The 26,898-nt window shown below is 59.6% G+C and overlaps 2 protein-coding genes across 3 annotated transcripts; one reads left to right on the forward strand and one right to left on the reverse strand.

Annotated features, from left to right (window-relative positions):
- Window positions 1-96: 96 nt before the first annotated feature.
- On the forward strand, window positions 97-2,690 carry EMC4 (ER membrane protein complex subunit 4). Of its 2 annotated transcripts, XM_039498318.1 has the most exons (6): window positions 97-115; window positions 491-576; window positions 960-1,074; window positions 1,240-1,393; window positions 1,682-1,842; window positions 1,984-2,690. In XM_039498318.1, the coding sequence occupies exons 2-6, from the start codon at window positions 497-499 to the stop codon at window positions 2,017-2,019; spliced, it is 546 nt and encodes a 181-aa protein (XP_039354252.1). In that variant the 5' UTR covers window positions 97-115; window positions 491-496; the 3' UTR covers window positions 2,020-2,690. The 2 variants fall into 2 exon arrangements, with proteins under 2 accessions (XP_039354252.1, XP_039354253.1); XM_039498319.1 differs by lacking the exons at window positions 97-115; window positions 960-1,074.
- Window positions 2,421-24,966, reverse strand: SLC12A6 (solute carrier family 12 member 6). The gene is made up of 26 exons (XM_039498316.1): window positions 24,804-24,966; window positions 22,469-23,608; window positions 13,757-13,801; window positions 11,685-11,773; window positions 11,142-11,273; window positions 10,735-10,881; window positions 10,304-10,358; window positions 9,946-10,076; window positions 9,553-9,794; window positions 9,191-9,405; window positions 8,595-8,753; window positions 8,289-8,387; window positions 8,030-8,087; window positions 7,375-7,549; window positions 7,062-7,180; window positions 6,765-6,863; window positions 6,396-6,515; window positions 5,816-5,920; window positions 5,569-5,737; window positions 4,832-5,027; window positions 4,586-4,755; window positions 4,342-4,473; window positions 3,953-4,060; window positions 3,685-3,869; window positions 3,365-3,498; window positions 2,421-3,282 (listed from the first exon to the last, which is right to left on the reverse strand). Exons 2-26 carry the CDS (start codon window positions 22,740-22,742, stop codon window positions 3,191-3,193), a joined length of 3,450 nt encoding a protein of 1,149 aa, XP_039354250.1. The 5' UTR covers window positions 22,743-23,608; window positions 24,804-24,966; the 3' UTR covers window positions 2,421-3,190.
- Window positions 24,967-26,898: the final 1,932 nt, after the last annotated feature.

Here is a 26,898-nt window from a genome sequence, read left to right on the forward strand (position 1 = left end):
AGGTTCCCAGCTTCACTCTGGCCAGGCAGCCCCGCCCCGTTGGGGGAGGAGGAGGAGCGGCCTCTGCCCCAGCGACAGGAAGTGACGTACAGTAGAGAGGCGGAAGTCGCTCCTTGTAATCGGAAATTAGCTGTTTCTAAGAGGGCGCCGGGCCGGGTGAGAGTGTCGGGGGGCAGGACGCCTGGGTTCCCGGGGGAGGCGGGAGGAGGGTGTCTGGGCTCCGGGGGGGCAGGACGCCTGGGTTCCCGGGGGAGGCGGGAGGAGGGTGGCTGGGCTCCTGGGGGGCAGGACGCCTGGGTTCCCGGGGGAGGAGGGTGTCTGGGCTCCGGGGGGGCAGGACGCCTGGGTTCCCGGGGGAGGAGGGTGTCTGGGCTCCGGGGGGGGCAGGACGCCTGGGTTCCCGGGGGAGGCGGGTGTCTGGGCTCCCGGGGAGGGGGGCAGGACGCCTGGGTTCCCTGCGGCTCGGTCTCTGACTGTCCCCTGGCTGCAGGCGGAGATGGGGACCCCCTTGGTGGCCAGTCGGGGCCGGCGCTTCAAGTGGGCCATCGAGCTGGGCGGCCCGGGCAGCGGGGGCAGGTGAGGGGCTGGGGCCGGTCGGGGGCTTGTTACGGGGGGTGTGGGGCCAGGCGGCTGGCAGCGGGTTCCTGCCCTGGCGGGGGGCAGGTCGAGGGGCTGTGCCCGGGGATCCCCGGATCAGGCTCCAGGAGCTTGAAACACCCTATGCGATGATCCAGGGGCTGGGATCTCCTCCCAGCCTGCAAGGGGCTGGACGGGGGTGGGTCTCGCTAGGAAATGGGACCCTGCTCCCCCAACCCGTTTATTAGTGGGTACGTCTCAGTGCCGAGCAAGCTGTCCCCCTGCGGTGTTACATGTGGCTGTTCCCCAGCTGCTCCACCCCAGAGCTGGCTGCAGTCCCCTAGGCGCACAAAGCTCCCGCTGCCTCCTCTCTCCCTCCCCAGGGGCCGCAACGACCGGGGCAGCGGCCAAGGTGAATCCCTCTATCCCGTGGGCTATTCAGACAAGCAGGTCCCTGACACCAGCGTCCAGGAGACCGACCGTATCCTGGTGGAGAAGGTACGGTGGGGGCCGAGAACCCCCAGGACACCTGGGTCCTCTCCGCACGTGTGGGGTGCAAGGGGGTGGGACACCTGGGTTCTCTCCAAGAGGGTGGGGGCCTCAGAGTAGGATGCTGGTTGGGGTGGGCAAGGCCCCTCTGACACATGTTCTCTCCCCCCTCAGCGGTGCTGGGACGTGGCACTGGGGCCGCTGAAGCAGATCCCCATGAACCTCTTCATCATGTACATGGCTGGGAACACCATCTCCATCTTCCCCACCATGATGGTGTGTATGATGGCCTGGCGCCCCCTGCAGGCCCTCATGGCCATCTCTGCCAGTGAGTATCCCCTATCTCCTCCCCCTCCTTGCCCCCTGTAGTTCCCATTGCTCCCAGCAACCCCCCCACATCTCTGCTAGTGAGTATCTCTCTCCCCCCACCCCCCCAATGGCTATTTCAACCAGTATCAACCCCCTGCCACTTCCCCCATCCCGGGGGACTCCCTGCAGTCTCAGCTCTTCTCCCCCAACCCTGCCCTGCTCCAGGTTCCCCACCAGGCTGGTGTCTGGAGCCTCCCCACAACCTTGGCTCCTGCCCCCCAAGTCCGACTCGGTTCTCTTCCCCCAGCCTTCAAGCTGCTGGAGAGCTCCAGCCAGAAGTTCCTGCAGGGGCTGGTGTATCTGATCGGGAACCTGCTGGGGCTGGCACTGGCTGTCTACAAGTGCCAGTCCATGGGGCTGCTGCCCACCCACGCCTCTGACTGGCTGGCCTTCATCGAGCCCCCTGAGGTGAGGGGGGAAGGCTGGGGTGGGTGGAGGGCTCAGCTCCTGGGGACAGGGTAGAGGTTTTTGAGCAGCGGGGGGCTATGCAGGAAGATGGGGTGGGGGCTGGCAGGGCTGCACTTGACCTCCTCTCCTCTTTCATTGCAGCGGATGGAGTACACAGGCGGGGGGCTGCTGCTGTGACCCATAACAGCCCTTGCCTCTGGAGTGATCGCAGGCCTTCCAGGAGGACCTGGAATTTCCACCCCTCCTGCTGGGCTTTGAGCCCCACCATCCTCTCCAAGCCTCCCCCTCCCCCAGGGGGAGGGGCAGATAAAGCTGCTATGCAGAGGTGGCTCCACTGCCTCCTGTGGTGGGGTGGGAGGCAGAGTGCATCCAACAAGCACACGCTGGATTTTCCCTTCCATGTGCAAGCACCAGCCCTTGTGCTCTCTCCCCCGTCCCCACAGTTACACTTAATGTACAAAATTTTATTCTTTACACAGTTCTAGTACAGAGCAAAAAAAATCCCTCCTCACCCCCCAACACTGTAAAGTGGGGCTTGACCCCCAATAAATTAAAAGCCCCCCTCCCCACAAAGATCAAGTAGTGGCTGCCAGGCCCTGCCTTCCAACTGAAACTGTAGGGGGAGAGGATTTGCCTGTTTCAAAGCTGCCCTGGGGGCCAGGGACTCCAGCAACTGCCTGTCCAGCCTGCCATGATTAATGCTGAGAGACAACAGCAGCCCAGGGAGGGGGAGAAGGGGACAGTGGGGACCTCATGTCCCTGCCCTCTCTTGATCCAGCAACCCCACCCCCAGTTCAGCCCTATGGCTATGGGGCAGGAGTGAATGTGAAATAAAAAGTTAAGCCACATGTGTGATAAGTTGGTGGTTTCTCGGGGTTCTCAGCCCCACTCTGGCCCCTGCAACGGGCACCCCGGCCATTAGGCCTAGGCAGTTAGATCAGTGACTGGCACTGGCCTGCCCCCAGCGGGCCCCATTACAGCAACCACCCTGCTTGCACACAAAAGGTTGGGAGAAGGGAGGAGGCCCACAAACCTCCCCCCGCACTCCCCACCCTTCCACAGCAGCTTGAAAAGAAGCAAAGCAGCTTTGGCACTGCGTGGTGACGGGCACCTGGGAAATCTCTCCCAGTCCTGCTTTGTGAGGGTTGCCCCCTCGTGACCCTGCCCTGTTGGGTCTAATACCACAGTCCCTTTGGTGCCACCCCCTTTCTTGCCCTGTAGGGGTAGAGCAGTGGGGTAACTGCTCCATGGAGGTGTGCCCCCACTGGATTTTGGCGTGCCCCTTGTCCCCAGCCCGTCTGGAGGGCAGCAGTGGAACGAAGTGGCAGGGGCTAGTGGACGGGGTGCTCTAGGAGTAGATGGTGATGACCTCGCTGCCACCCCCCCGCACCAGCAGCACCCGCTCCAGCCCCTCAGTCAACACCTCCAGGAACTCCATGTCTGGGGCGTGGGTTAAGGAGCCAACACGGGCAAGACAGATAGACAGCGCTCCCCCCACCCCAACTCCCCACGACAAGGATACAGTTCTCATCGCCTGCGGGGTTGCGGGGCGGCCCCGGCATGTTGAGCAGGACCAGCTTGGCCTCGTGGGACTTGTTGACGATCACTTCATTGAGTTTGACAGCTGTGTGCATGCGCCGCACATTGGACTGGTCCCTGCAGGGGGCGGGAGGGTTAGGGGCAGACAATGCAGGGTGGCTCCATAGGAGATCGGGATGCTTCCCATGGGGTAGAGGAAGCCATTTTAGCCTCATGTTGGGGCATCTCCATCACCACCTCCAGGATGATGGGAGGTGGAGGGAGGCAGTCCCCAGGGGCTGATGGGAAGCAAGAGGGGCTTACGGCTTCATGTTGAGCAGGTCCTGCATGCCCTCGAGAGTCCGGGCCTTCTGCCCCCGGGCTGCCATGTACTTATCCTTGGTCCAGGTCATCTGCACCTTCTCTTGGTAGGTCTCCGTCTCCTCGTCCTCGTCGGAGCCGATGCTGGTCAGGCGCAGCATAGAGTTGCGGTCCTTCACCAGCTGGGCCTGCGGGAAGTCCAGGAGGTGAGGGGGGGAGTGCCCCATGGGGAAGGGGAGCAGCCCACCCCCACCCCCCAGTCCCCACTTACCTCTCTGTCCCGCTCAGTCTTGGAGAGCCGCATATGCCGTAGCATCTGGGAGCGCTGCTCCATCATCAGAGTCCGCTCGTAGGTGTAGGCCGAGATGTCACTGTCGTGCTACATGGGGCACATGTGGGGTGAGCTGAGACCAGAGGTGCAACCTGCCCCACACCACTCCCAGAGCTGGCATAGAACCCAGGAGTCCTGGCTCCCTCCCGCTCCAAGCCCTGGACAAAGCTGTCCCATGTGAAGAGATGGGGCCTCTACCTGCCCCAAGAGAGGCTCCACTCTTCAGCTGCTGCAGTGCTGCCCCCTAGGGGCCGTTCTGCTCATATTCAGCCTCCTCCACTCCCGTAGAGGGGCCCTCTCCCCACCAACCGTTCCCTCAAGTCTCTCACCATCTCCACCACCTCCACCTCCGCCTCAATGCGCAGGTGGTACAGGAAGGTGGCCAGGTCCTTCTTCATCTGGATGCTGTTGTCCTCCAGCTGGGCCACCGTGAAGATGCGGATGTTGCATTTACGCCACACCTGGGGGAGTGGGGGAGAGAGAAACCAAGCACTGGATGGGTCAGCACCTGCAGATCAGCTCCCCAGTCCTGCTGCCCCAATCCCCCCGCTACAGGCCAAGCCCCCACGGCACCTTGTGCTGTTTGAGCAGGAAGGGCAGCAGCATGAGCATGCCCCCATCGTGGACGATCCACCACACGTCGATGTTGCCCTCAAGGAAGGGCTCCGCGTTGCCTGGGTAGAAGGCCACATTCTTGGCCACCAGCAGGGCCAGACGAGCGGCTGTGGTGACCCGGACGGTGCCTACAGTGACAAGAAGTGGTCAGAGAGCACCAGTGGGGGAGAGGGGAAGATCCCCCAAGCCCACACCCCCACATACCGATGAAGGTCTTCCAGGCGCGAGCATCCTCGCTCTGGCGCCAGGCGTTGGGCCAGCCCATCACCACCGTGTTGTGCTTCATGCCGCCCAGGCCACAGGACTGGATGAGATGGGAGATGCCCTCCCGCACCTTGGCTGCCACCACCAGCTGGCAGAAGCCCTTCACGCGCTCTGCCTCCATCAGGTGCTTGATGGTCTGCAAGACACACACACACAGGGGAGCGGCTAGGGGGCGCTGTGCTGCTGGGGGTGAGGGCCTCTTCAAGGGAAGCCACAGCACTGTGTGTGGGGGGGGGTGTCACTGGGCCGCAGAGAGCAGGGTCCGGGGTGCTCAGCACGGGGCGGGTGTGAGCACGTGGCAGGGGATCCTGTGCCCCACACAGCAGGAGCCGGGGGGGTTCTATGGGGGCACTGTCCTGGGGCTCAGCAAGGGACACCGTACTGCTGGCATGGGGAGGCACTCAGCAGGGGACACTGTGCCACACAGAGCAGGGGGTGGGGTGCTTGCCAAGGGGTATCGTGCAGTGGGGTGTGACATGGCAGGAGGCACTGTGCCACACAGAGCAAGGGCCCGGGGGCAGGGGCTCAGGAGGGGTCACCGGGCGGCCGGTGGGGAATGGAGGAACCATGTGGCATGGAGCAGGCACCATGCTGCTGGGGGGGAGGGGGATGCACCGGCAGGGGGCACCGTGCAGCAGGGTGGATCTCGGCAGGGGCTGCTCTCTCCCTTCCCTGACCTGCTCAGCCGCCAGCCCCTCGGCGTAGTTCTCCAGGAAGTTCCCCACCATGACGGAGCCCACGATGGTCAGGCCCTTGCCCGCCTTGAGCTGCGAGGCGAAGGTCAGCAGGCGCGGGTGCTTCACGTGCAGGTCCTCGTCCAGCTTCAGCAGCACCAGCAGCTGGGGCCTGCGGGGAGCGAGGGGTCACGGGGGGGCCAGAGGGGCTCACCCCATGGAACAGCGGGGTGTGGGGGGGCTCTCCTACCTCCAGTTCTTGGTGTGGGGGGGCCCCTCCTCCAGGCGCAGCAGGGCGAAGCGGGCAGCGCTCAGTGACAGGCCCCGGATGCCGTCGCCCCACTCCTTCTCGGCTCTGAGGGGGAGAGAGACGGTGCTCAGCCGAAAGCCATCCACCCCGCACTGAGGAGGTGGGGTCACGTGAGAAAGCTGGGGAAACTGAGGCAGGGAAAGGGACCTGGCCAAGTTCAGACTCGACAGAACCCAGGTGTCCTGGCTCCCAGCTCCCTTAGCTGTAACCCATGAGACAGGTCTTCCTGTACAGAGCCACAGCACTCCATCCCGGCAGGGTGGCCACTGGGGGAAGGGTGTCTCCCCCATTGCTACAGCTGCCCACAGGCCCCTGGCTGGCGGCCCCCAGAGAAGGCGAAGGCTGCCTGCCCCATGGAGCCCAAGCCCCACTCTGCTCCCTAGCGGGCAGGGGATGGGGAAGCTGAGGCAGAGGGGGTGGGGAACTCCCCAAGGTCAGGGAGGAAAATGGGTGAACCCAGGAGTTCCAGGGGTGGCCCGTCCAGCCCAAGGGGTGCCAGGCCCTGCAGGAGACAACGCACCCCTGGTACTCGATGTACTTGTAGATCATGCCGGCGATCACCATGGCGACGATGGCGTAATACCAGGACGACACAAACATGAGCGCCAGGCAAATGCTCATGCCCACAAATGAGAGCGCCCTGCAGGGAGGGAGGGAGAGAGCGAGAGAGCACACACACCCAGGAGTCCAGACCCCCATTTCAACCCACCAGGCTCCTCCCAGAGCTGGGGAGAGAACCCAGGAGTCCTGTCACCCCGTCCTCCCAAACCCACTAGACCCCATACCCCTCCCAGAGCTGGGATAGAACCCAGGTGTCCTGGCTCCCAGCCCTTCCTACTCTAGCCACTAGACCCCACTCTCCTCCCGGTGCTGGGGCAGAACCCCTTACCAGTGGTAGTAGCGAAAGCGGGGTCTCCAGTTGGGGGTGCGCAGCAGGGTCTGCAAGGCGCAGGCCAGATTGACGAAGAGGTAACACATCAAGAAGAACCTACAGACCCGGAAAGACAAGAGACTGTCGGGAGGTGGTGCCTCGGGGGCTCCCCCTTGGGTGCAGGCCGACATGCCATCATGAGACTCCCCGCTCTGGGATGCGAACGCCAAATCCCAGCTGGGAGCGGGATCTGCCCCCTCCACAGAGTCCTGCCCACCCCCTTTTCCCCACCACGTGGCTCGGCAGGAACCTTACATAGACAGGATGGGGGCCACCAGGTCCAGTGAGGCAATGAGGATGCCCAGCTCGGCGATACCCGCTGTCAGGAGCAGAGCCCACGTTGGCTCCCCATTGGCTTTGCTATGGCCGAATACCTAGGGCGACAGCACACAGGAAACCCACTTCAGGAAGGCAGGAATGCAGCCAGCTCGGGGGCAGAGGGGCACAGCTGGGGGACAGCTACACAAAGCCACACAAGGATGGCTCGCCCAGCGTGGAGATGCAGCCAGCTCTGGGGCGGGGCAGCTGGGTACTGTGGGAGGGAGAGTGAAGCGGAGCGCGCTCTTACCCGCAGGAAGGGGATGATGTTGTCCTTGGCGATGGCTTGCAGCAGGCGGGGGGCGCCAGTGAGGCTCTGTAGCCCAGCCCCGCACGTGGAGAAGAAGGAGCCGATGACGATGACCCAGGGTGAGGGCCAGGAGAGCGTCCCAACCACCAGGTTCCTGTGCACAGCGTCGCCAAACCTGCCGGCGGGAGAGGGACCGTCAGCCGGGGGGACCAGGCACGGAGGAGCCTCGGACATGGGAGAGGGCCTATAGACAGGAGGACTGCACGGAGGGGGGCCCCAACGAGAAGGGGGGCAATGGGGACTCAGTGGAGGGGCATAATGGGCTAGGGGGCCCCAGTGGAGGGAAGCTATGGGGACCCAGTGAACAGGAGAACCCAGCGGAAGGGTACTACAGGCTGGGGGAGACCCAATGGAAAGGCACTATGGGGATGCAGGGACCCAGTGGAGGGGTGTCACGGGCTGGGGATGACCCAGTGTACTGGGGGACCCAAGTGGGGGACAACCCAGTGGAGAGGTGCTCTGGGGGGACTCCACGGAAAGAGGACTATGGGCAGGGGGACCCAGGCCCCCTGAGGAGGCGGCATTATGGTGAGGACAGGCAGCCCCAGCGGCAGGTGCTGGCGAGCACCACAGGGCGGGTCCCCCCAATACTCACTTGTCCCGCAGCACCACCCCTTCGATGCAGGCCCCGAACAGAACCACGTTGCTGAGATCTATGGCAGTGCGGAGTCAAGGCAGCCATGGCTCTAAGGTCACAGCGGGGTTGTCAGTGATCCCCCACCCTCACGCAGCCTCGCCCCACGGGGGGGCCCTTCTCCACCCAGGCTCTGGCATGCTCTGACCCTGAGCGAGGCATGTCCCTCCCTGCCCCGTCCATGCCCCCCACACACACCACACTAGCCCCGGCAGGATACAGACGAAGGAGGTGGTGAGGATGGCCAGGATCGTGCCGATGGGGATGGATTTCTGAGCATCCTTCAGGTCTCCTGAACGGTTCGAGCCAGCCATGATCCCTGCAAAGATCAGCACAGGAGAAACGGCTGCCAGGTGAGCGCCCTGCACCATTGTCCCAGACCCCAGGGTCCTATTCCCTAGCAGTGAGAGCCTGCAGGGCCCCCTAGGGGTGATCCCTGCAGGGCCCCCAAGGGGTGATCGCCCTGTGCTACCCTCTTGGACGCCAGGGTCCCCCAGCTCCCATCCCCCATGGCAGCAGTGCTCACCGGTGACGGAGGGGAAAAAGATGCCCACGAGCAGGGTAAAGGAGGTGGTGATGTCGGCTAACACATACTCCTGGCTCATGGCCCCCAGCACGTCGACAGAGTGGGCCGAGGGCTTCTCGATGATCTCCCCCTTCTGCAGGTAGCTGCTCCACAGGTTCTCTGCAGGAAGGGAGAAGTGGCTAGTCAGCAGGGCCGGGGCCATGGGGTGAAGCCACAGGGGGTTGGACTGTCCCATCCCAGAGCCACCAGGGTCTCTTGAGTCGGCACCAGGGCGTCGGTCTGTACAACCCAGGAATTCTAGCCGGTACCATGAAAACTGCCGGCTCCCGGTTTGGCCGAGGTTCTGGGAGTGCCCCGTGCTGCCATTGTGGATGCCTGGGTCCCATTCTCCCTCCCAATCTCCCGAGCTGCAGTGTCTGCATTTAAGCTACTGGAGTGTCCTGGGGGCCAGTGCTGGTCTGAGGGCCTCAGAAAGAGGGCTGAGAGGCTCCGTAGCTGACCGAGCTCATGCCCAGATGGCACAGGGTTGCAGCCATGGCAGGCTCCCCTCACCACCGGCTGGTGGGCGGATCCGCCCAGCCGCACTAGGCCCTCACCGGTGATGATGCCGCTGGCCAGGCCCGGGATGCCCTGGATGGAGGTGACGTTGTTGTGAGCGAAGTATTCGTCGCAGGTGGCGTTCAGTTGCTTGCTGGAGTTGCAGAAGAGGCCCCAGAGCTGGGTGGGCACCGTGAAGTTGCCCAGTTCCTGGGTCTTGGCGCAGACGTCGATGTGCCGACCAGAGAGGGTGCGGTTCCCCAGCATACAGACCCTGCGCCGGGCGGGAAGGCAGATAGACACAGAGCCCCAGAGCACAGAGCCCCACATGGCGCCCCTAACCGAGGTGAGCCCCACCCCCGAGGAGTGCCAATCCCCCCACGCCCTCTGCCAGGCCCCCGCAGAGCCCGCCGGCACCTACGGGAAGCGGGGTGGGGCGAAGGAGGATTTGATGGCCCCGGCGTAGATGGCCAGGATGGAGACGATGACGCAGGCGAGGAAGAGCGAGGCGAACTTGTTAACGTAGCGCACGCCGACAAAGACCACCAGCACCATAAGAACGAGGAAGGCCGAGCCGTAGACCCGCATGTTGTTTAGCATGGCCGCCGACTCCTTCAGCACGTCGGTGCTACGGAAAATGGCTGCCTCGGGGGCGATGTAATTCTGTGCGGGGCACAGAGAGAGATGTCACCTCCAGGAGGCGCCGGCTCCAAGCCACCCCAGGGCGGGGGGCCGGCTGGCTCACGAGGGTGGGGAATGGGACATGTCACACACACCACACAGATCCCAGGCCCCCAGGGGGCAGCGTTCTCACCAGGAAGATCTCGATGGCTCCCAGAATGTACATGGCGGCGGCGAAGGTGGTGCCCAGATAGAAGCAGAGCCCCACAGCACCCCCGAACTCAGGGCCCAGCGCCCGGGAGATCATGAAGTAGGAGCCCCCAGCTAGAGAGAGAGGACAGAGACAGTCAGGGAGCAGCTAGGGAGATTGGGGTGTGTCCCAAGGGCTCCCCATCCATAGGCGCCAGGGCAGGAGATGCCCCGAGATGGAGGTCAGGAAGGAACCAATCACCACAGGGAAAAACTGAGGCCTGGCTGATGGGCCCAATCCAGAGCTGAGGGAATAGGGATGCTGGGCAATCCAGGAGAGAAGAATGGCCTGACCCACTCACCCGGCACGACTCCATTGGTGGCGATGGCACTCATAGAGATGGCAGTTAACAGCGTCTGCGGAAAAGGTGAAAGAGGACAGCAGGGGGTGTTGTTAGAGGAACAGCACTGAATTGGTAGCAGACATCAGGTTCACACGGCCTGCACTGAATGCAGCTGCCTCTGGGGTGGGATGAGGCAGCTGGAGAGGCCCAGTGAACAAGGGCTTGGAACCAGAAGTGGTGGAGAATGACATCGCCAATGGCAGATGCAGGGCAGGCCTGGGGAAGCAGAACTGTATCGACTGAGGCCAGATTTGGGTAGGACACCAGGGTTCACGATCCAGGGCTCACTACACTCTTCTAGCTGGGACACTCCCTGCAGCACAGCGCCCGATAGTGCCACGCTAGGGTCAGCACTGCCCCTTAGTGCCCCCCCGAGGGCAGACACTCACGCAGCAGCAGCAGATGAGGACAATGGCGAAGGCCTGCAGCACTCCGGCCGTGCCCACCACCCAGGTGAGGCGCAGGAAGAGGATGACCCCAAAGATATTCTGCAGGCAGGGCAGATAGACGCCCATGAAGGTGCCCATCTGGGGCGTCTGCAAAGAGAGAGACTGTGGTTAGGGCAAGGAGTGCTGGGAGGCAGGACTCTGCTCTGGGAGGGGACAGACTAAGAGGGCTGGTGCCCTTCAATCCCACCCCACAGCCCCCTGCTATCCCATCTCTGGGCTCCCTGCACTGCCCCCCAACCCTGCCCCTCCATCCCACCCTTCAGCCCCAGGCCATCCCAACCCTGAGATCGATCCAGCCTGGTCCCAGCTCGGCCAGTGCCCCTCAATCCCGCCCCACAGCCCCTCACCTTTGTGGGCTTCTTCTTGCCCTCTGCAATGTTCTCAGCCTCCTCATGCTCCCGCGCCCCCTGCGTCAGGTTGGTGTAGTTCGCCATGCGGTTAAGCAGGGAGGACACCTTGGGCCGGGTATCCATTTCCTCCTGCAGGACGAGAGGGGGTGAAATGGGGAGCTGTCCCTGCTGCCTGAGTCTGCAGAGAGCCTGAGCCCGTTACTGAGATGCAGCCTGAGCCCACTGCTCCAAGAGGTGTCAACTGCCTACGTGCGTCTCAAAGGAGTGTGAACTTGAAGCCTCGCCACCCCTATCCCAGCAGGGGAGAACCAGCCGGAGGAAGAGCACAGCGGACCCTGGCTGCTGGATTAGTTCTGGGGGAAGGGACAAACTCCCAGGCCCCGTTACCCCATCGGAGGGCAGGGCTGCATCATAGCTCCTGGATGGACATGAACCACGCTTCAGCCTCCCAGCACTGGCCACCAGGGGGCAGCAAATGTCCACCTCCCCACTCTGCCCTCTCCTCCCTGGCTGCGGGGGGGCAGATTCCCCCGGGGGTACCTCGAAGAGCGCCAGGTTCTTGTCGAAGTACTCATCCCCGTCCTCGTAGCTGGTGTTGTTGAGATAGACGTCTTTCTTGCGCCCGGGGTCTGAGGAGAGACAAGTGGGACAGGGAGATCCCAGTGTGAGGTGCAGTGAGCTGAGGGGTCTCAGCCCTGTACCAGCTTACCAGGGTTCTCCAAGAGCCCAGCCATTCACCGCTCCCTCCTGGCAGGGGGACTGCAGCACCAATGCACAGACACTCTCACCTCTACAACTCCTCTGGAATGGAAGGAGACTGAGGCACAGCAGCAAGAGTAGAACCCAGGAGTCCTGGCTCCTAATCCCACCCTGCTCTAACCCACTAGACCCTCCTCCCCTCCCAGAGCTGGGGACAGAACCCAGGAGTCCTGGCTCCTAATCCCACCCTGCTCTAACCCACTAGACCCTACTCCCCTCCCAGGGCTGGGGATAGAACCCAGGAGTCCTGGCACCCAGCCCCCCAGGCTCTAACCTGTGGTCTCACCCTCTCTGTGCCCCTTGGCGAGAGGTGAGTCAACAGTCAGGCTGCTGCCTGCTCAGAGGAAGATTCCTTGCTGGGCTGGGCACAATAACCACTTGTTCCTTATTGCCCAGCCCAGGCCCCCAGCAGTTTGAACCTGCAGCCGCCTCTGCATGTTCAGCCGAGAGGCAGCGGCACAAGAACAATAACTCTCTGGCACCCGGCCCCCCAGGTAGTAGGGAGCTCCCCAGGCCCCTTCTGTTGCTCACAGCTCGGGATGGGCCTCTGGGGCAGTTGGCAGAACACTGCCCAGAGTCAGCTCACCTAGCACAGCTCTCACTGTGAGAGAGCTCCCACCCCACTCCCTACAGCCCAGCGCCCCCCAGTGCCGCACTGGGGCCAGCGCTGACTGCCAGGGGAGAGCCCCCACCCCACTCCCTACAGCACAGCGCCCCCCAGTGCCGCACTGGGGCCAGTGCTGACTGCCAGGGGAGAGCCCCCACCCCACTCCCTACAGCACAGCGCCCCCCAGTGCCGCACTGGGGAACTGGGGCCACAGCGCCCCCTAGTGCCACACTGGGGAACTGGGGCCAGTGCTGACTGCCAGGGGAGAGCCCCCACACCACTCCCTACAGCACAGCGCCCCCCAGTGCCGCACTGGGGAACTGGGGCCAGCGCTGACTGCCAGGGGAGAGCCCCCACCCCACTCCCTACAGCACAGCGCCCCCCAGTGCCGCACTGGGGAACTGGGGCCAGCGCTGACTGCCAGGGGAGAGAGCCCCCACCCCACTCCCTAGAGCACAGCACCCCTAGCACCGCTCCTGGGCAGCGTAATGTCACCCCCCATGGGCACTGCTATTTGTGCAGCTGCCAGTGGCAGGGCCTGAGCAGCTCAGCTGGCCTCGGTGTTTGCTTTGTACACAGCACAGGGAAAGCCACGCTACCAGCCAACCGCCGAGGTGGGACAAGGTCAGTGGAGAACAAGGTACTAACGAGTGATCCCCATGGCACCCGATCCACGGGCTGGGGGCTCCCCGGCAGGATAAGCCAAAGTAGACTACTTCAGCATGGCATTAAGCTGCAGAGAGCGGGGGCTCAGTAGGGGGCGCTCTCCCCTCCCAGTCAGTGCTGGCCCCTGGGGGCACTGTGCTGCAGGGAGCGGGGTTCGTAGGGGCATTCTCCCCAACACCCAAGTGGCTTAAATAGAACCCAGGAGTCCTGTCACCCAGTTCCAACAGACCAGACCCTCTCTGACTGTGAAATCGGGCTGAGAAGGACGACGGACAAAGCCCCACCTCAGTTTTGGGCCTGGAGCTCAAGCTGCAGGTGCCTGCGACGATCCAAGGACCAGCAGATGGGGAAAGAGGGGAATTCGTAGCGAGGGGAATGTAAATTACCCTCTCCCTAGGGTAGTCTGATCGAGGGGTGAAACACACATGCACACACAGAGCAGGGCTTCGGCAGGGGGGCAGCAGGGACAGACACACACAGAGCAGGGCTCATCCCCTCCAGCAAGAGGCACAAACGGACACACACACAGGCTCGTTCTGGCCAGGAGAGAGAGACACGCGACTCCTTAGCAATACCGTACCTAAGAGCTGACACTGTTCCCCTGTGATGGAGGTTTGACTCACGTCTGAAAATCAAACAGAAGATGGGAAAAAATGAATCACAAAAGAAAAAAAAAAGGAATGAAAAACAAAAAAGACTCTGATAAAATATATTTCCTCCCACTGATACATGTTGGCAAAGAAAGGGAAATGAGCAAAGATTCTGGGGGTTTTAGAGCATGATTTCAAAACCAAAAAGTAGCTGCAATAATATAAAAAGAAACCAGTGCAATTATATAGCAGAGTTCAGGGAGAGGGGGATGGGGCCTTTCTCCTCTAACAGGCACCAGCTCCAACCTGACCCCAGAGCGGGGGACTGGCTGGCTCCCGGGGGTCAGGAATGGGAGATGGGGCCTTTTCCCTCTCGCGGGCACCGATTCCAGGCTGCTCTACGCGGGAGGGTAGGAAACTTGTCAGTCTCCCGCCCAGACACACACGACAGGCTGGACCCCCGAGGGGCAGAAAGTGCCAGTCTCCTCAGATCTTTCCCGGTCACCTAACCCCTCAAGCAGCAGAGAGCAACGTGACTGAGCGAGGCGGGTGGCTGGGTGACGGTTGCCCTGGGTCAGGCTATGAATCAAGCCTTTGTTGAGCCCCCCCTGCCAGCCGGGGGCTCTGGAAGAAGGATTCACCACAGCCCACGTACTGCCAGGAGGGGAAAAGAGAGATAAAGAAGGGAAAGAGAGAAAGAGTCCAGCCCCACAGCTCCCACGGCTGTGTCTGTCCCCTGCCGCTCAGCTGATGAGCCAGCGTCTGGCGCCAGATTGGGGATTTTAACCCTGCTCGGTGGGTTGGGAAACGGCCCAGGATAATTGGGGATTACATGGAAGCAGCTGGGATCCTGCCCTTTCCAGGCACCCAGAGAACAGATCTGTCCCAACGCTGGCCCCGCTCCCGTTCCCACGCTGCCCCAGAGGTGGTCCTGTTTCAGGAGCAGGGAGAGAGAAAAGCAAGACGTTGGACCACCTGTGGGTATGGAAAAGGGTCCCTCAATACCAGGGGTCACTGCCTTAGGACACCATACAGGACTCCTGGGTTCTACTCTACTTACAGACACTTGATCCTGTGGCCAGTGCTTGAGCTGCATTACATTCCCACTCCACGGAGCTAGGTAGATTTTCTGTCACTGACCCTCTATCCCACATTTATATTTTCTGCTGAGAAAAGAACCCGGGTGTTGTGACTCCCAGCCCCTCCGGCTCTAACCACTAGACCCTCTGCCCTCTGGGAGCAGGAACAGAACCCAGGAGTCCTGGCTCTCTGCACGCCATCTGAGTGGCTGTAACTGTGCTGCCCAGAGCTGGGAGCACCTTCATAGACCATCTCCTCTCCCTCTAGCAGACAGGCAGCATGAGCCCTGACAAGCAGACGGCGGCCTGGCAGGAAGCCAGGGGCTAGGCTTGGGATATAATCCCTGACGCTGCCCTCCCCGCTGGAGCTAAATCGAATTAGCTGGGCTGCTGTGTGACATGAGGCCTGCTCCTGCTCAGCCACTGGGCCGGGGGGTGGGGGGGGTGGTTCCGTACTTAGGAACACGGGGCCTTTCCCCTTCAGGGGGCACTTGCCCCGATCCAGCCCCAGGGTGAGGGAATGGCTGGACATTCCCCCTCTCCCTAATCCCAGAGGTTGGGATAGAACCCAGGAGTCCTGGCACCCAGCCCTCTCCAGCCACTCCTGCTCCAACCACTAGACACCACTCCTCTCCCAGAGCCACAGTGAGAGCTCAGGAGTCCTGACTAGGGAGCTGGATTAACACGCGGGCCTTGTATAAAGTGGGTGGTATATTAACACACCCCCCTCTTCCAGCTGCAGCTCAGAAAAGTCACTTCCGCCATGTGCAATGCCCAACTGAGATCCGGGCACAGTGGGTGGAAGATGCTGCAGGGAGTATTTCCCAGGCTACACAGAGCCTGCTTTGGCCAGGAGGGGGCAGGGAAAAAGGAAGAAAGAATGAAAAAGTCAGACAGGAGGGAAGAATGAAAATGTCAGAGAGATGGAAGGAAATTCCCTGCCAGGCGAAGGACCCAAGCCAGCAGTGACTCCTCTGTGCAAGCCCAGAGCAGGGGCAGATGCAGCGAGAGCTTCCCCCAATGTGCACCCTCTCCCAGGAGCGCCCCCTCTAGGTCGACAGGGGAGGCCAGTCTCTGTGCCAAAAGTGAGTGCAAACCCAGTGCTCCAGCTACTGAGCGTAACTGATTATTGATTAGGAACCACAGGGAACAAGGCAGAAAGGAAAGGGTTAAGCACATGGGTGGGGGGTGTTTGCCATCTAATGAGGTTCTCAGTCAATCCAACTTCACGCGCATGGAGGGATATAAAAACACTGCTGGGATCACTGAGATGCAGCCACCTCTGGGGCGGGGCAGCTGGGTAACAGCTACACAGCAACGCTGCACCGGGATCGCTCGCCCAATGCTAAGATTCTACAGATTCTGGGGTGTGAATTGACAGCTACATAACAATTGCACAGCGAGACTGCACACAAATGGCTCGCCTGGGCCTGAGATGCGGCCACCTCTGGGGTGGGAGCGGTTGGGTAACAGCCACACAGAGCTGCCTGTAGGTTTGGGGCAGACAGTGAAGGAGGGTGCCATGTGGCTTGGACCAGGACAGAATCAGCAGAGCTTGAATTTGCCAGGACACTTGGGTTCGCTCCCTCTCTCTGGGTGGCAGGGGCTGTTTAGAGTCTGAGCAAACACAGCACCCCCCCTTTAACTACCCCTATCACCCCCAATATGACAGGAGCCCCTAGTGCCCATCGTCAGCTGCATCAGTCCCCAAGGGGACAGTCACCCCGCAGATCCCTTCCCAAAAACTGCCTGTCCAGATCCACGCTGGACCCAAATGCACACCAGCCCTGTACAGCGTAACAGCACTTCCCACAGCCCGTTCTCTGTCAGGGTCTCCGGGCCTGATCCAAATCCATGGAAAGGTTCCACTCAGATTGGAGGGCTCAGGATCAGGCCCTGCAGCACATTCCACAGTTCCCACCCCAGCCTCACACAGCAGAGAAAGTGAGGCCCAGGGCAGGGGAAGAAGCAGCACAGAAAGCACACAGCTCCGAAGAGGAAGAACCCAGGAGTCCTGGCTCCCCTGCTTTCTAATCCACCAGACCCCACTCCCCTTCCAGTGGTGGGAACAGAGCCCAGGAGTCCTGGCTCCCAGTGCCCCTGCTCTAACCACTGGAGCGCACTTCCTTCACTAATCAGGAGCGGAGCTGTGGTTGGTGTTTAACGGAAGATCATGCAACAGGTTGGGAAGAGCCCAGGGGAGGCTGCTATGATGGTTGAGGAAGGCAGGCTGGGGGGCTGCTTGGATCTGGGGGGGCAATCAGGAGGCAGGGGACAATAAAGAGATACTGCCCCCCCCATGCACCCTCCCCCCGAGACAGAGGGGGGCAGCCCAGGTAGGGGAGGAGCAGCCAAGAGACGGACGTAGGTAAAGCAGATTAATGTGGCGTGTTTACATGACGGCTCACCTGATACCATGATCTCTCTGGGCATCCAGATGCCAGCCCCGTTGGCTCCTTCCTGGGACCCTTCTTCCACCCCACCCTCCTCCTCCTCCACCTTAGTAACAGTGAAGTGAGGCATTTTCTGGACTAACTTTTCCCCCAGCACCAGCAACGAAAGGGACTGGAAGCGCCGGGATCAGGTGACCGGCAGGCTCCAGGGGAAGAGGCGGGATGGGGGGGGGGAGAAACACGCCCTCCCCTGCTGTGTGTGTATTACTGGCACTAAGAGGATTAACTGCTCCACCTACAACGGCTTCCACTCTCCTGCTGAACTGTAGCAGGAAACATGGGAGAGGCAGGGACGGGCACAGCGCTGTGATGCAGCCAGCTCTGGGTAACAGCCCCACAGCTACTGTCTGGATGGAGAAGTCTGTAGCCACCTGAGCTGTAGCATGGCTTTCTGAGAGGCAGGATGGAATCAGATCAGGACTCCTGGGTTCTATCCTTGCTCTGGGAGAGGAGTGGGGCTAGTGGGTTAGAGCAGGGGGGCTGGGAGCCAGGACTCCTGGGTTCTATCCTTGCTCTGGGAGAGGAGTGAGGCTAATGGGTTAGAGCAGGGGGGCTAGAAGGCAGGACTCCTGGGTTCTATCCTTGCTCTGGGAGAGGAGTGGGGCTAGTGGGTTAGAGCAGGGGTGCTGGAAGGCAGGACTCCTGGGTTCTATCCTTGCTCTGGGAGAGGAGTGGGGCTAGTGGGTTAGAGCAGTGGCGCTGGAAGGCAGGACTCCTGGGTTCTATCCTTGCTCTGGGAGAGGAGTGGGGCTAGTGGGTTAGAGCAGGCGAGGTGGAGCTGGGCAAACTCCAGCGCATGGTGGCCTTTTCCCTACATACCCCACCCTCTCTATTAGGTGGAGATTAGGGAAAAGGTCTTAATCAGTTTAGGAAATGCCTAAAACGGGGAACTCCAGGCCAGGGTGAATGACACAAACGCTGGGTTGGCCCCACACCACTTCCCGCTCCAGAATGGGGTTAGCCACACCCCCCTGCCCTGAAATGACCCCTTGAGCAAACAGAGGAGAGCCCTGGCACAGGGGCCCCTTCAGTTCTCTGGTGAGGCTTCCCACCCCCTGCACTGGCTCAGGTGACTTAGTTACCTTTGCAAACTGCTTTGAGATGATCAGGGAAAAGGGATTAGGGACAGAGCGACCTAGGGCTTGTCTACACTACAAAATGAAGTCGACTTACATTAAGTGGACATACAGCCACCGCAGTATTTAAAGCGATGGTTCCCATCCTCACCAGGGGGGCTTCCACTGATTGAAATGGGACATTGATGGATACTCACAGCTGGAGCCCAGCAACCCTGGGGCCGACAGCCTCAACTGTAGGCACGGGGCTCACAGTTGCCCCTCCCCTAGCTGTTAGGCGGATGCCGGGCTCCCAGCTGGGCCATCCCCCACCCTGGCACTGACAGCCCCAACTGTGAGCCCACAGGGGGCTCAGTTGCACAGCAGGGAGCCCACCAGCAGTGAAATTGACCTTATTGTCAGTTTCATGGCTGCTATTATTTCAACTTTTGGCTTGGGCTCTGGATGTCGGCCTGTGGGGAGCTCACAGCTGGAGTCCCCTCCCGCCTGAGCTGACAGAGGGAGACGGAAAGGAAATGGGAAATAAAAGCAGCGTCAATTTCACTGCTGGTAGGCTCCCTGCTGTGAAACAGAGACAGGTGCAAGTTCACAGCTCTGGCTGTCAGCCTTGGGGGAGCCTCCCACTGTGACCCCTACTGCTGGGGCTGATAGCTGGAGCCCCCCTGCTGCCACCCAGTGACAGACTGGGGGAGGGGGCGAGGATCATGCTGTCCTTCCCCACCCCTCCAATCCCTCACGGGGAGGCAGCAGGGCTGGAGGTTGCTAACAGCTGTCAGCCCAGCTTGGGGCTGACAGACAACGTAAATAACGCAGCGTCTACACAGACACTGCGTCACCCTTACTACATCGACATAAGTCCTGTGCCTCTCGTGGAGGTACAGTTATTACATCGGTGTAGTGGGCTCACTATTTCGGCAGAAGCACCACTGTAGTGTAGACACAGACATGATTAGGTCGACGTTAGCTGCCTTACGTCCACCTAACTATGTAGCATAGACCTGGCCTCGGTTCCCTTATTAGGGACAATTCACATTCCCGTTAGGCATCTTTTAACTTTATTTCTGCTGCCATCAACAGGCCAAACCACACATTACACCACGGTATATGTTCAAGTGGAACAGTCAGGGGGGCTGCAGGTTAGGATTGAGGGGCACCAGCAAAACTACTGGGGTGGGGGAAGACAAGGGCTGGGGCAGCAGGTGTTGTGGGTGGGTATTGAGGGGCACCAGCAGAGGTGGGGGAGCCCAGGGATGGAATAGCAAGGGGCTGTGGGTCAGTACTGAGGGGCACCAGCATAGCTGTGCGGGAGGGAGAGGCCAGCAGGCAGGGCTGGGATAGTTGGGGGCTGGGAGTAATTTTGCTTACAACCTCTAGTCCTGACCCAGAGCCCCACCTCTTGTTCCAGTTATGCCCTTTCAGTTCCTCTTCTGCTGCTCTCTGCTCCAGCCGTGCATGCCCACACGGCTGTGTGATGCCCTAGAACAGAGGGGGGCTGAGGTCAGAGCACACACTATGGGGCAGAACTGGAGTCACCCCCCGGGGTTTCTCTTCGGCTGCCACAGAATCAGGACTGGTTCCAGGCTCTGCTCCCCCTGCAGTCAATCCAGAGTCACCCCTGACTGCACTGGAGACCTGACTCCATTTTGTTCGCAGCACAGAAAGGACACACATCCATCTAGCTTGGACAGAGGAATCAATGGATGGGGAGGGCCAGAGAGCCAGCTGTGAGCACCTGGGATGGGGGTGGGGAGATCAGGACCTAGCCCCTAGCCCAGAGGGAGCCCAGGACAGCACTCCACCCCCACCCTCACAGGCTGCGAGCTCTCCCAGCCCTATGACTGTTTGAGGAACAGAGAACAAGCGTAGGCGGGCGCCGCAAACGGCCATTTGTCATGGGATGATGGGAAGGAGGGGGCTGCATGAGACAGGGACTGCGGGTGAAATAAACAAGTGGGGAGACAGCTCAGCAGGGAGGGCAGCAGGCACTCCTGTCGGTGGATCAAGCAGCCCCCACGCACAAGTGTGCGTTGAACAGCAGCAGAGCACTACACGCATGCGTGGGTGTGTAAGATCACATAAGATCTATGCACCTGTCTCTGTGCATGCATGAGCCACTGTTGAAAACAAGTCAACCCCGTGCACATGTGTGAGCTTATACATCTGTGTCTTTGTGCATGTACTGAAAAATCAAGGAAGTTGTGTGTGTGTGTCTGTCTGTGTTTTCACTCATCCCAGCCTTGGGGCCACATCAAGTCACGCAGCAATCTTCTCCCCAGTTCCCATCCGCTCTCTCCCTGCCCAAGGACAAAGGATGTTTAGAAAAGCACAGCCAGCCTCTCCCGGGAGATAAACAGCTGAGGTGCTGGGGACATTAAGTCCCCGAGGGGCTAGCTGTCTGCTCGATCTGTCCTCCTGCTGCAGGCCTGCCACACACACACACACTCGTGCTCTCCAATTCCTGCAGTGCCTGTTTTGCTGCTTCACTGGGCTTCAGGCCTCTGATGGCAACAAAAGGACCCCCTTCGAGGAACACAGCGGCCTTGATGGCTTGTGAAATGTCTGTGACATCACCAGGGTACTGTCCCACAAGTGATCCCACAGACAGAACGGGGAGCACAGGACCATCCTGGGTGCGCCAGTGGAGAAGGCTCATAGGCATGTGAGTATGAGCTGGACAATATCCATAAACCAGCTCTCCCTTCCTGACCCCAGACTGATCAGCTTTGCCCCAGAGCATGGCCATCCATGAGCCCCTTATGACAAGGGGGAGATGAACACACCTGGTGCCAGGGCGGACTCACAATTGCACACTCATATTCGCTGCAAGAGCTGGGAATGAACCCAGCATCCCAGAAAATCCCAGCTCTAAAGAGTCACCTCTGCTTCCTTTAAAACTCTCCTTGCAATATCAATCCAATCCAAAGTCCTCCTTCACTTCCTGTCCTAAACTCTTGGAGCTGTTAAAGCAGCAGCCATGCTCCACAGCAGAGGCAGCTGCATCTCAGCACTGTGCATCATTAGGCACTGTTACATAGCTGCTTCACCCCAGAAGTCGACGCATTTCAGTGCTGAGCGAGCAATCCCTGCGCACAGATCCTATGAGACAAACACGGCATTTATGTGCACGTACTGCAGACCACAGCATTATCAGGCCTGTAACATAACCCATGCTGGGAGGCCCCGAGAGGAGCCGTGACTCTGAATCAGTGGTGACCGAAGCCCCACCACCAAGTTCTAGGACTCATCTCTCATCTGAGTCTGCACGAGCAAGGGAATCAACAGGATTAAAGGGAAGTTCAATTCTCCCGAGTCATTTCCGCTGAGCCTTGCTCAGCATTTCCCATGCAGGAAAGAGGCTGAAGAAATAAGGATAGTGGCTGAGTCAGTGATAGCAGTAGAGTCAATGCACTATAACCCTCTGTAAAAACACCACCCCATCCAGCCACACCTATCTTAAAGCTGGCAACCAAGACACTTCACCCCCAAAATGGAAGCTGGACGTGTGTTCCCGTTTGTTGTGAGCAAGTGGAAAGACCAAAGCATTTAGGAGGCACCTAATGGGCAGCGACAGAGAACTGGCAAGACAACTGCACCTGGTGATGCACTAGCCACCATGAACCAGCCCACCCCACTGCAGCCATGAATTATTGTGGAGTCGCTCATAACTGATCCCCCTCCATCTCCATCTCCAATGCATCCCTCTCTAATGCAGCTGAAAGAGGTCTCCTTCCATCTCCAGCACACCCAGCAGTTGCGCAACTGCAAGTTGGCCAACAGATAAGTGCATTGCAAGTTGAGTGCGTCATCTCCAATGCACCCATAAAGTTTCTTTCTCCACTTCCAATGCAGCCGTAAGTTGCAGTGGATGCATCCAACATGGAGCTGTCCTGCTCTAGCGCCAATGCAAAAAAAACTGTCCACCTCCATTGCATCCATGTCTCTCACCACTCTCCCACGAGATGTCCACCTCCAATGCACCCAGGTCTCCATCCACCCTCCCACACCAGCCAAACCACCACAGTGGTAGCCATATCAACATTGGTGATTTCCCAGCTTCTCGTGCTCATGCACATAACTGGCCACGTACCACCTACCTTCTGCCATGTCATGGGGGTTGGACGTCCTGTCGCTAGCCGGTTCACCCGCAGCAGTGGCCACTGAGGTGGTGGCCCCTGAGAAATCACTCATGCCCTCGCTGCGGCTTGTCTCAGGGACACTCTCCCGGGAGCTGAAGCGGACCCGGGAGCTGGAGCGGGAGCTGAGGTCTGGACTGGTGTCAGATAGGCCTGGGATGTCGTCAATTTTTGTAGGGGTCACCATGAACCGGACGGAAGCCATTTTGGCAGGAGACCGTTGGTGTTGGTGCATGTGTGCGTGGAGAAATCTAATAACTTCCTGGAAGCTTTAAATTCTAATAATCCAGAAACAACAACAAATAGAAGGGAAACGATAATTTAGGAGGGTAACGAAATGAGTGGGGTAACAGCAGGCTCCACCACCAAGTCGATTCATATCTAGGGTGGATTCTCAGTGGTCTGGTGCAATATGGTGCCCAGACATCCAGTGGTTATCAAGTGAGTTTTCCACAGGTATGGCTAAAGGTGGAGCACGGGAGCTGACCCATGGTTTACCGTGCAAATATTTCACAGCTGTCTGGTTTAGTCAATGATTTGTTTGTCGGAGGCCCTAGCCCGAGGCTTTGGCATGCAAACAATCCTTGGAGAAGTGCACTGCAGGGCCAGTATGTGCAAGGAGAATGTCTCACAAGTCCTGGGGCAAGCACTTGTTTGCAAATATCCTGCAGGGAAGGTGGTTCGAGGAAGGGGTCTGTTGTTTATGGAAATGAGACAGTGCAAGGAGGCAAAAGAATTTTACAAGGTCTTAGTGCAACGATGGAGGCAGAAGAGAACAAGAGATCCAGGTGCGAGGAGAAGAATCACCCACCGGTTTCTGGTGTAATGTGCAAGGAAAGCAAGTATCCTAAAGAGTTCTACTGCAAATATCCCACGTGATCCTGGTGCAACAAGAAGGTGAAATAGCTCAAGGGTCCTGGTGCAGGATGGCAGCTATTCTACACGGTTCTGGTACAAGGAGGTGGAGTATCCTAGTCCAAGGAGATGATTATTGCACAGAGTCCTGGTGCAAGGACATATGACACTATTCCTTGAGGTCCTGGTAGGGTTATGGTGCAAGAGTATTCCTGCTGCAAAAACGTACAACTTTTCAACAGGGTCCTGGGGTGAGAAGACAACTATTAAATGTCAGCCTAGTGCAAGGACACACAACAGCACAAGGCAATATGGCTATTCCAGAGGATCCTAGGGCAAGGGCCCACAAACTCCCTACAGGATCCTGATGAAACTCACATGAAGGCATGCAGTCGTGCAAGGGTGAGAAAATCCCACATGTGAACATGTGAAGCCCCCATATAGTCCACATACAGGGGATATAATTATGCAAGGGCATACATATCACCAACGTGTCAATGAGGCAAGGGCGTGCAAACCCACTGCAGGACACGGATGATAGCGCAAGCCCCCCAGTGTGTTGGAGCAGCAATAGAGCGGGGGATATACAAAATCCTAGTGAGTGGGATGATTGTGCTCAATCCCCAAAGAGGAGGAATGATGGTGCAAGGAATGTTTAAAACCCTTACGAATAAATCATTGGTGTAAGGGCATTCATAAACTCCATGAAGAAAATAATGGTGCAAGGGATGTGGGTCTCTCAAGTCAGTGTTGGAAAGGTTGTGTGAGCCCCATAAGTGAAACCAATGGTGCAGAAGGCAGGCAAGCCTCCTGTGAATAGGTGCCAGGGCATGCAAAAGTCTCACGGGGAGACCAGTGGTGCAAGCGGTCCATAGAGTGGGGGTGTGCAAAACCCCTGTGAGGGAGCAATGGGGCAAGGGATGCACAAGCCACATGTGGGGGAACCGGTGGTGCAAGGGGTATGTAAGAACCCCCTGTACAAATCTGCAAATCACTGATGCAAAAGCTGCACAAGAGCCCTGTGAGGGGGGGATATGGTGCAAGTGGCACACAAGCCACATATGGGGAAGTGATCGTGGAAGAGCTCCACACTCAGGTCATTGGGGCAAGGAGCATGCAAGAGCTTTGTGAGGGAGCAATGGTGCAATGGGTGCACAATCACATATGGGGAACTGATGGTGCAAGTGATGTGTGAGAGCCCCATGTTGGTGCAATGGGGGGGCATGCAAGAGTCTGTGACCAGGTCAGTCGTGCAAGGGGTGTACAAGACCTCCCCCGAGGGCGGGGCAATGGTGTGAAGAGGGGAAGAGACCCACACTGCCCGCTTGTTTATGGGAGACTCACACTGCGCGTGCGCAGCAGCCCCCCACCCCGCGGCGCCCCCTCGTCCGAAAGCGCGGGAAAAAACCCGGGCAGCCGTTGGGGACGGGGAGTTGTTTACCTGTGGCGCGCGCCGGCTTCTGCTCCCCAGCGTTCCACAGGGTCCCCGCGCACCGGGGCTGCAGCTCCTGCTGCCGCTCGCGCTGTCAGCTGCCGGCTTTAGTGGAGGAGGGGGTGGTTCGGTGGAAGCGCGCCTCCCCCGCCCCTTTCTCAGCACATGCGCAGACCCGAAGAGCTAGGGCTATTAGCGGGCTTCAGTCTAGTTCTTTATGGGCGGGGGAGGAGCGGGGTCAGAGGTCACGAGTGGAGGGGGAAATACTACAGCGCGGGGACTGCTGGGAATCGTAGTTTTCTGAAGGGAGGGGGCGAACTAGGGGAAATGACAAATGTTGAAGGGGGAAATGTGGGGAGGGGGATTAGGAGTCAGGATGAATGGGGGCAAATGTTGGGGGCATTTGGAGGCACAGCAGAGGGGCAAATATAGGGGAGGGGCAAATTCAGGGGTGGGCATTACAAGGGCAAATGTGGGGGGAAAGGGGATTTGAGGCATTGAGGCTGGGGCAAATTAGAGGGGGCATTTGAGGGATAAGGAAAGGCAGATCCAGGAGGAGGGGGGGTGTTTTGGGGTGAGGGGCAGCGGGAGAGATGGGGTAACTGTGTGGAAGGAGCTATTTGGGGGACAGAGGGGAAGGGCAAACGTGGGGGCTTTGGGGAGCTGGCAGTCTCTGGAGGTGTGGGGGGAGGGGAAAGTAGTTGGGGGTCACCCCAACTTCCTGCCTCCAGCCTGACAGGGCTTTGATACCCCCCCACACCTCCAGAGGAGGGTGGGAGTGGTACCCCCAGCTCCCTTCCCCATGGCAAAGCCCTCATCCCCCCCAGCTCCCATGGTCTCTCCAGAGATCAGGCTGCTGTTGATGTGAGCTGTCCCATGAGGGCCCCCAGACTGAGCCCCTTCCCACTCATGCCAGGGATGGATGCTGCCCTCACTCCTCTCCTGGCAGGAGCCAGACTGGCACAGCCCGCAGGGCCACTGACACGCCACCTCCACTGCTGGTGCTCACCGAGGGGCCTGAGGCATTGAACCCGCCAACAGCTCCAGCTGGCCATCAGAGCTGTCCTGGGGCCCTGTGCCCTGTGAAAGGCACTGCAGGGAGCATGGCCCCTGCCAGCCCCAATCTCCCCCCCCCACACACACACAGCTCTGCCTTGCCCCACAGATCCCTGTAATTTCCCCACCTCAGGTCTGCTGATGCCACTCACTCCCAACCTGCAGCCCCTCACTATGCCAGCCCTGGGCTTTCCCCCACAGCTCTGCAGCCTTCTGGTGCAGGGACCAAGGTGCTGCCCCTTTATCCTCTGCCAAGCCCTGGTCCCCTCGGCGCTGCCTGTGAAGCGGGCAGAGCTCGCCCAGGGCCAGAGGGAGCAGACGGAGCATGTGGGACGTGTCCAGTTGTGTTCCCTGCACTGGGAAGAGGAGCGGGGTCTCCTGCCCAGCTCAGGGGGCTGGGAGCCAGGACTCCTAGGTTCTCTCCCCATTCTGGCAGCAGATCAAGCAGCGCTTTCCATGCTCACTCCTACTCCATCTTGTGCCCTGCCATACATTAATCTGCCCTGTGTCACCAGCAACCCAGGACTTGTTTTCAAACGCTGCTACTGCCCGACTGGTGCTCTGCCCAAAATGCCCATCTCCATTTATGCCAGGCAGATGCTGCCCCCTGCAGGATGCTGGGGGCCATCATTCCCCAAGAGGTGTTGGGCATGGAGATGAAGTTACTCGGCTCTCCACAATTTAAATAAGCCAAGCCAGAAAGCCTATCCAAATCGCCCCTCAGCCTCCCCTCCCAGCAGGCCTGTAGCGTTCCCCATAGATCCCCCAGTAGTGGTCCCACACTGCAGCCACCTCACCCCAAACCAGCCCCTCCCCCCAGCCCCCTTACCCTGCCAGTACCTCTCCCATTTCAAATTTGCTTGCACACGCTGCCCGTCTCTCTAAGCGTTAAGGCCAAGATCAGCGATTCCTACAGAGGGTGATCGTCTAGTACAATGGTTCTCAACCAGGGGTACATGTACAGCTGGGGGTACACAGAGGTCTTCCAGGGGGTACATCAACTCATCTAGATATTTGCCTCATTTTACAACAGGCTACATAAAAAGCA

This window comes from Mauremys reevesii, linkage group 13 (assembly GCF_016161935.1).
Source record: "Mauremys reevesii isolate NIE-2019 linkage group 13, ASM1616193v1, whole genome shotgun sequence".
Lineage (NCBI taxonomy): Eukaryota > Metazoa > Chordata > Testudines > Geoemydidae > Mauremys > Mauremys reevesii.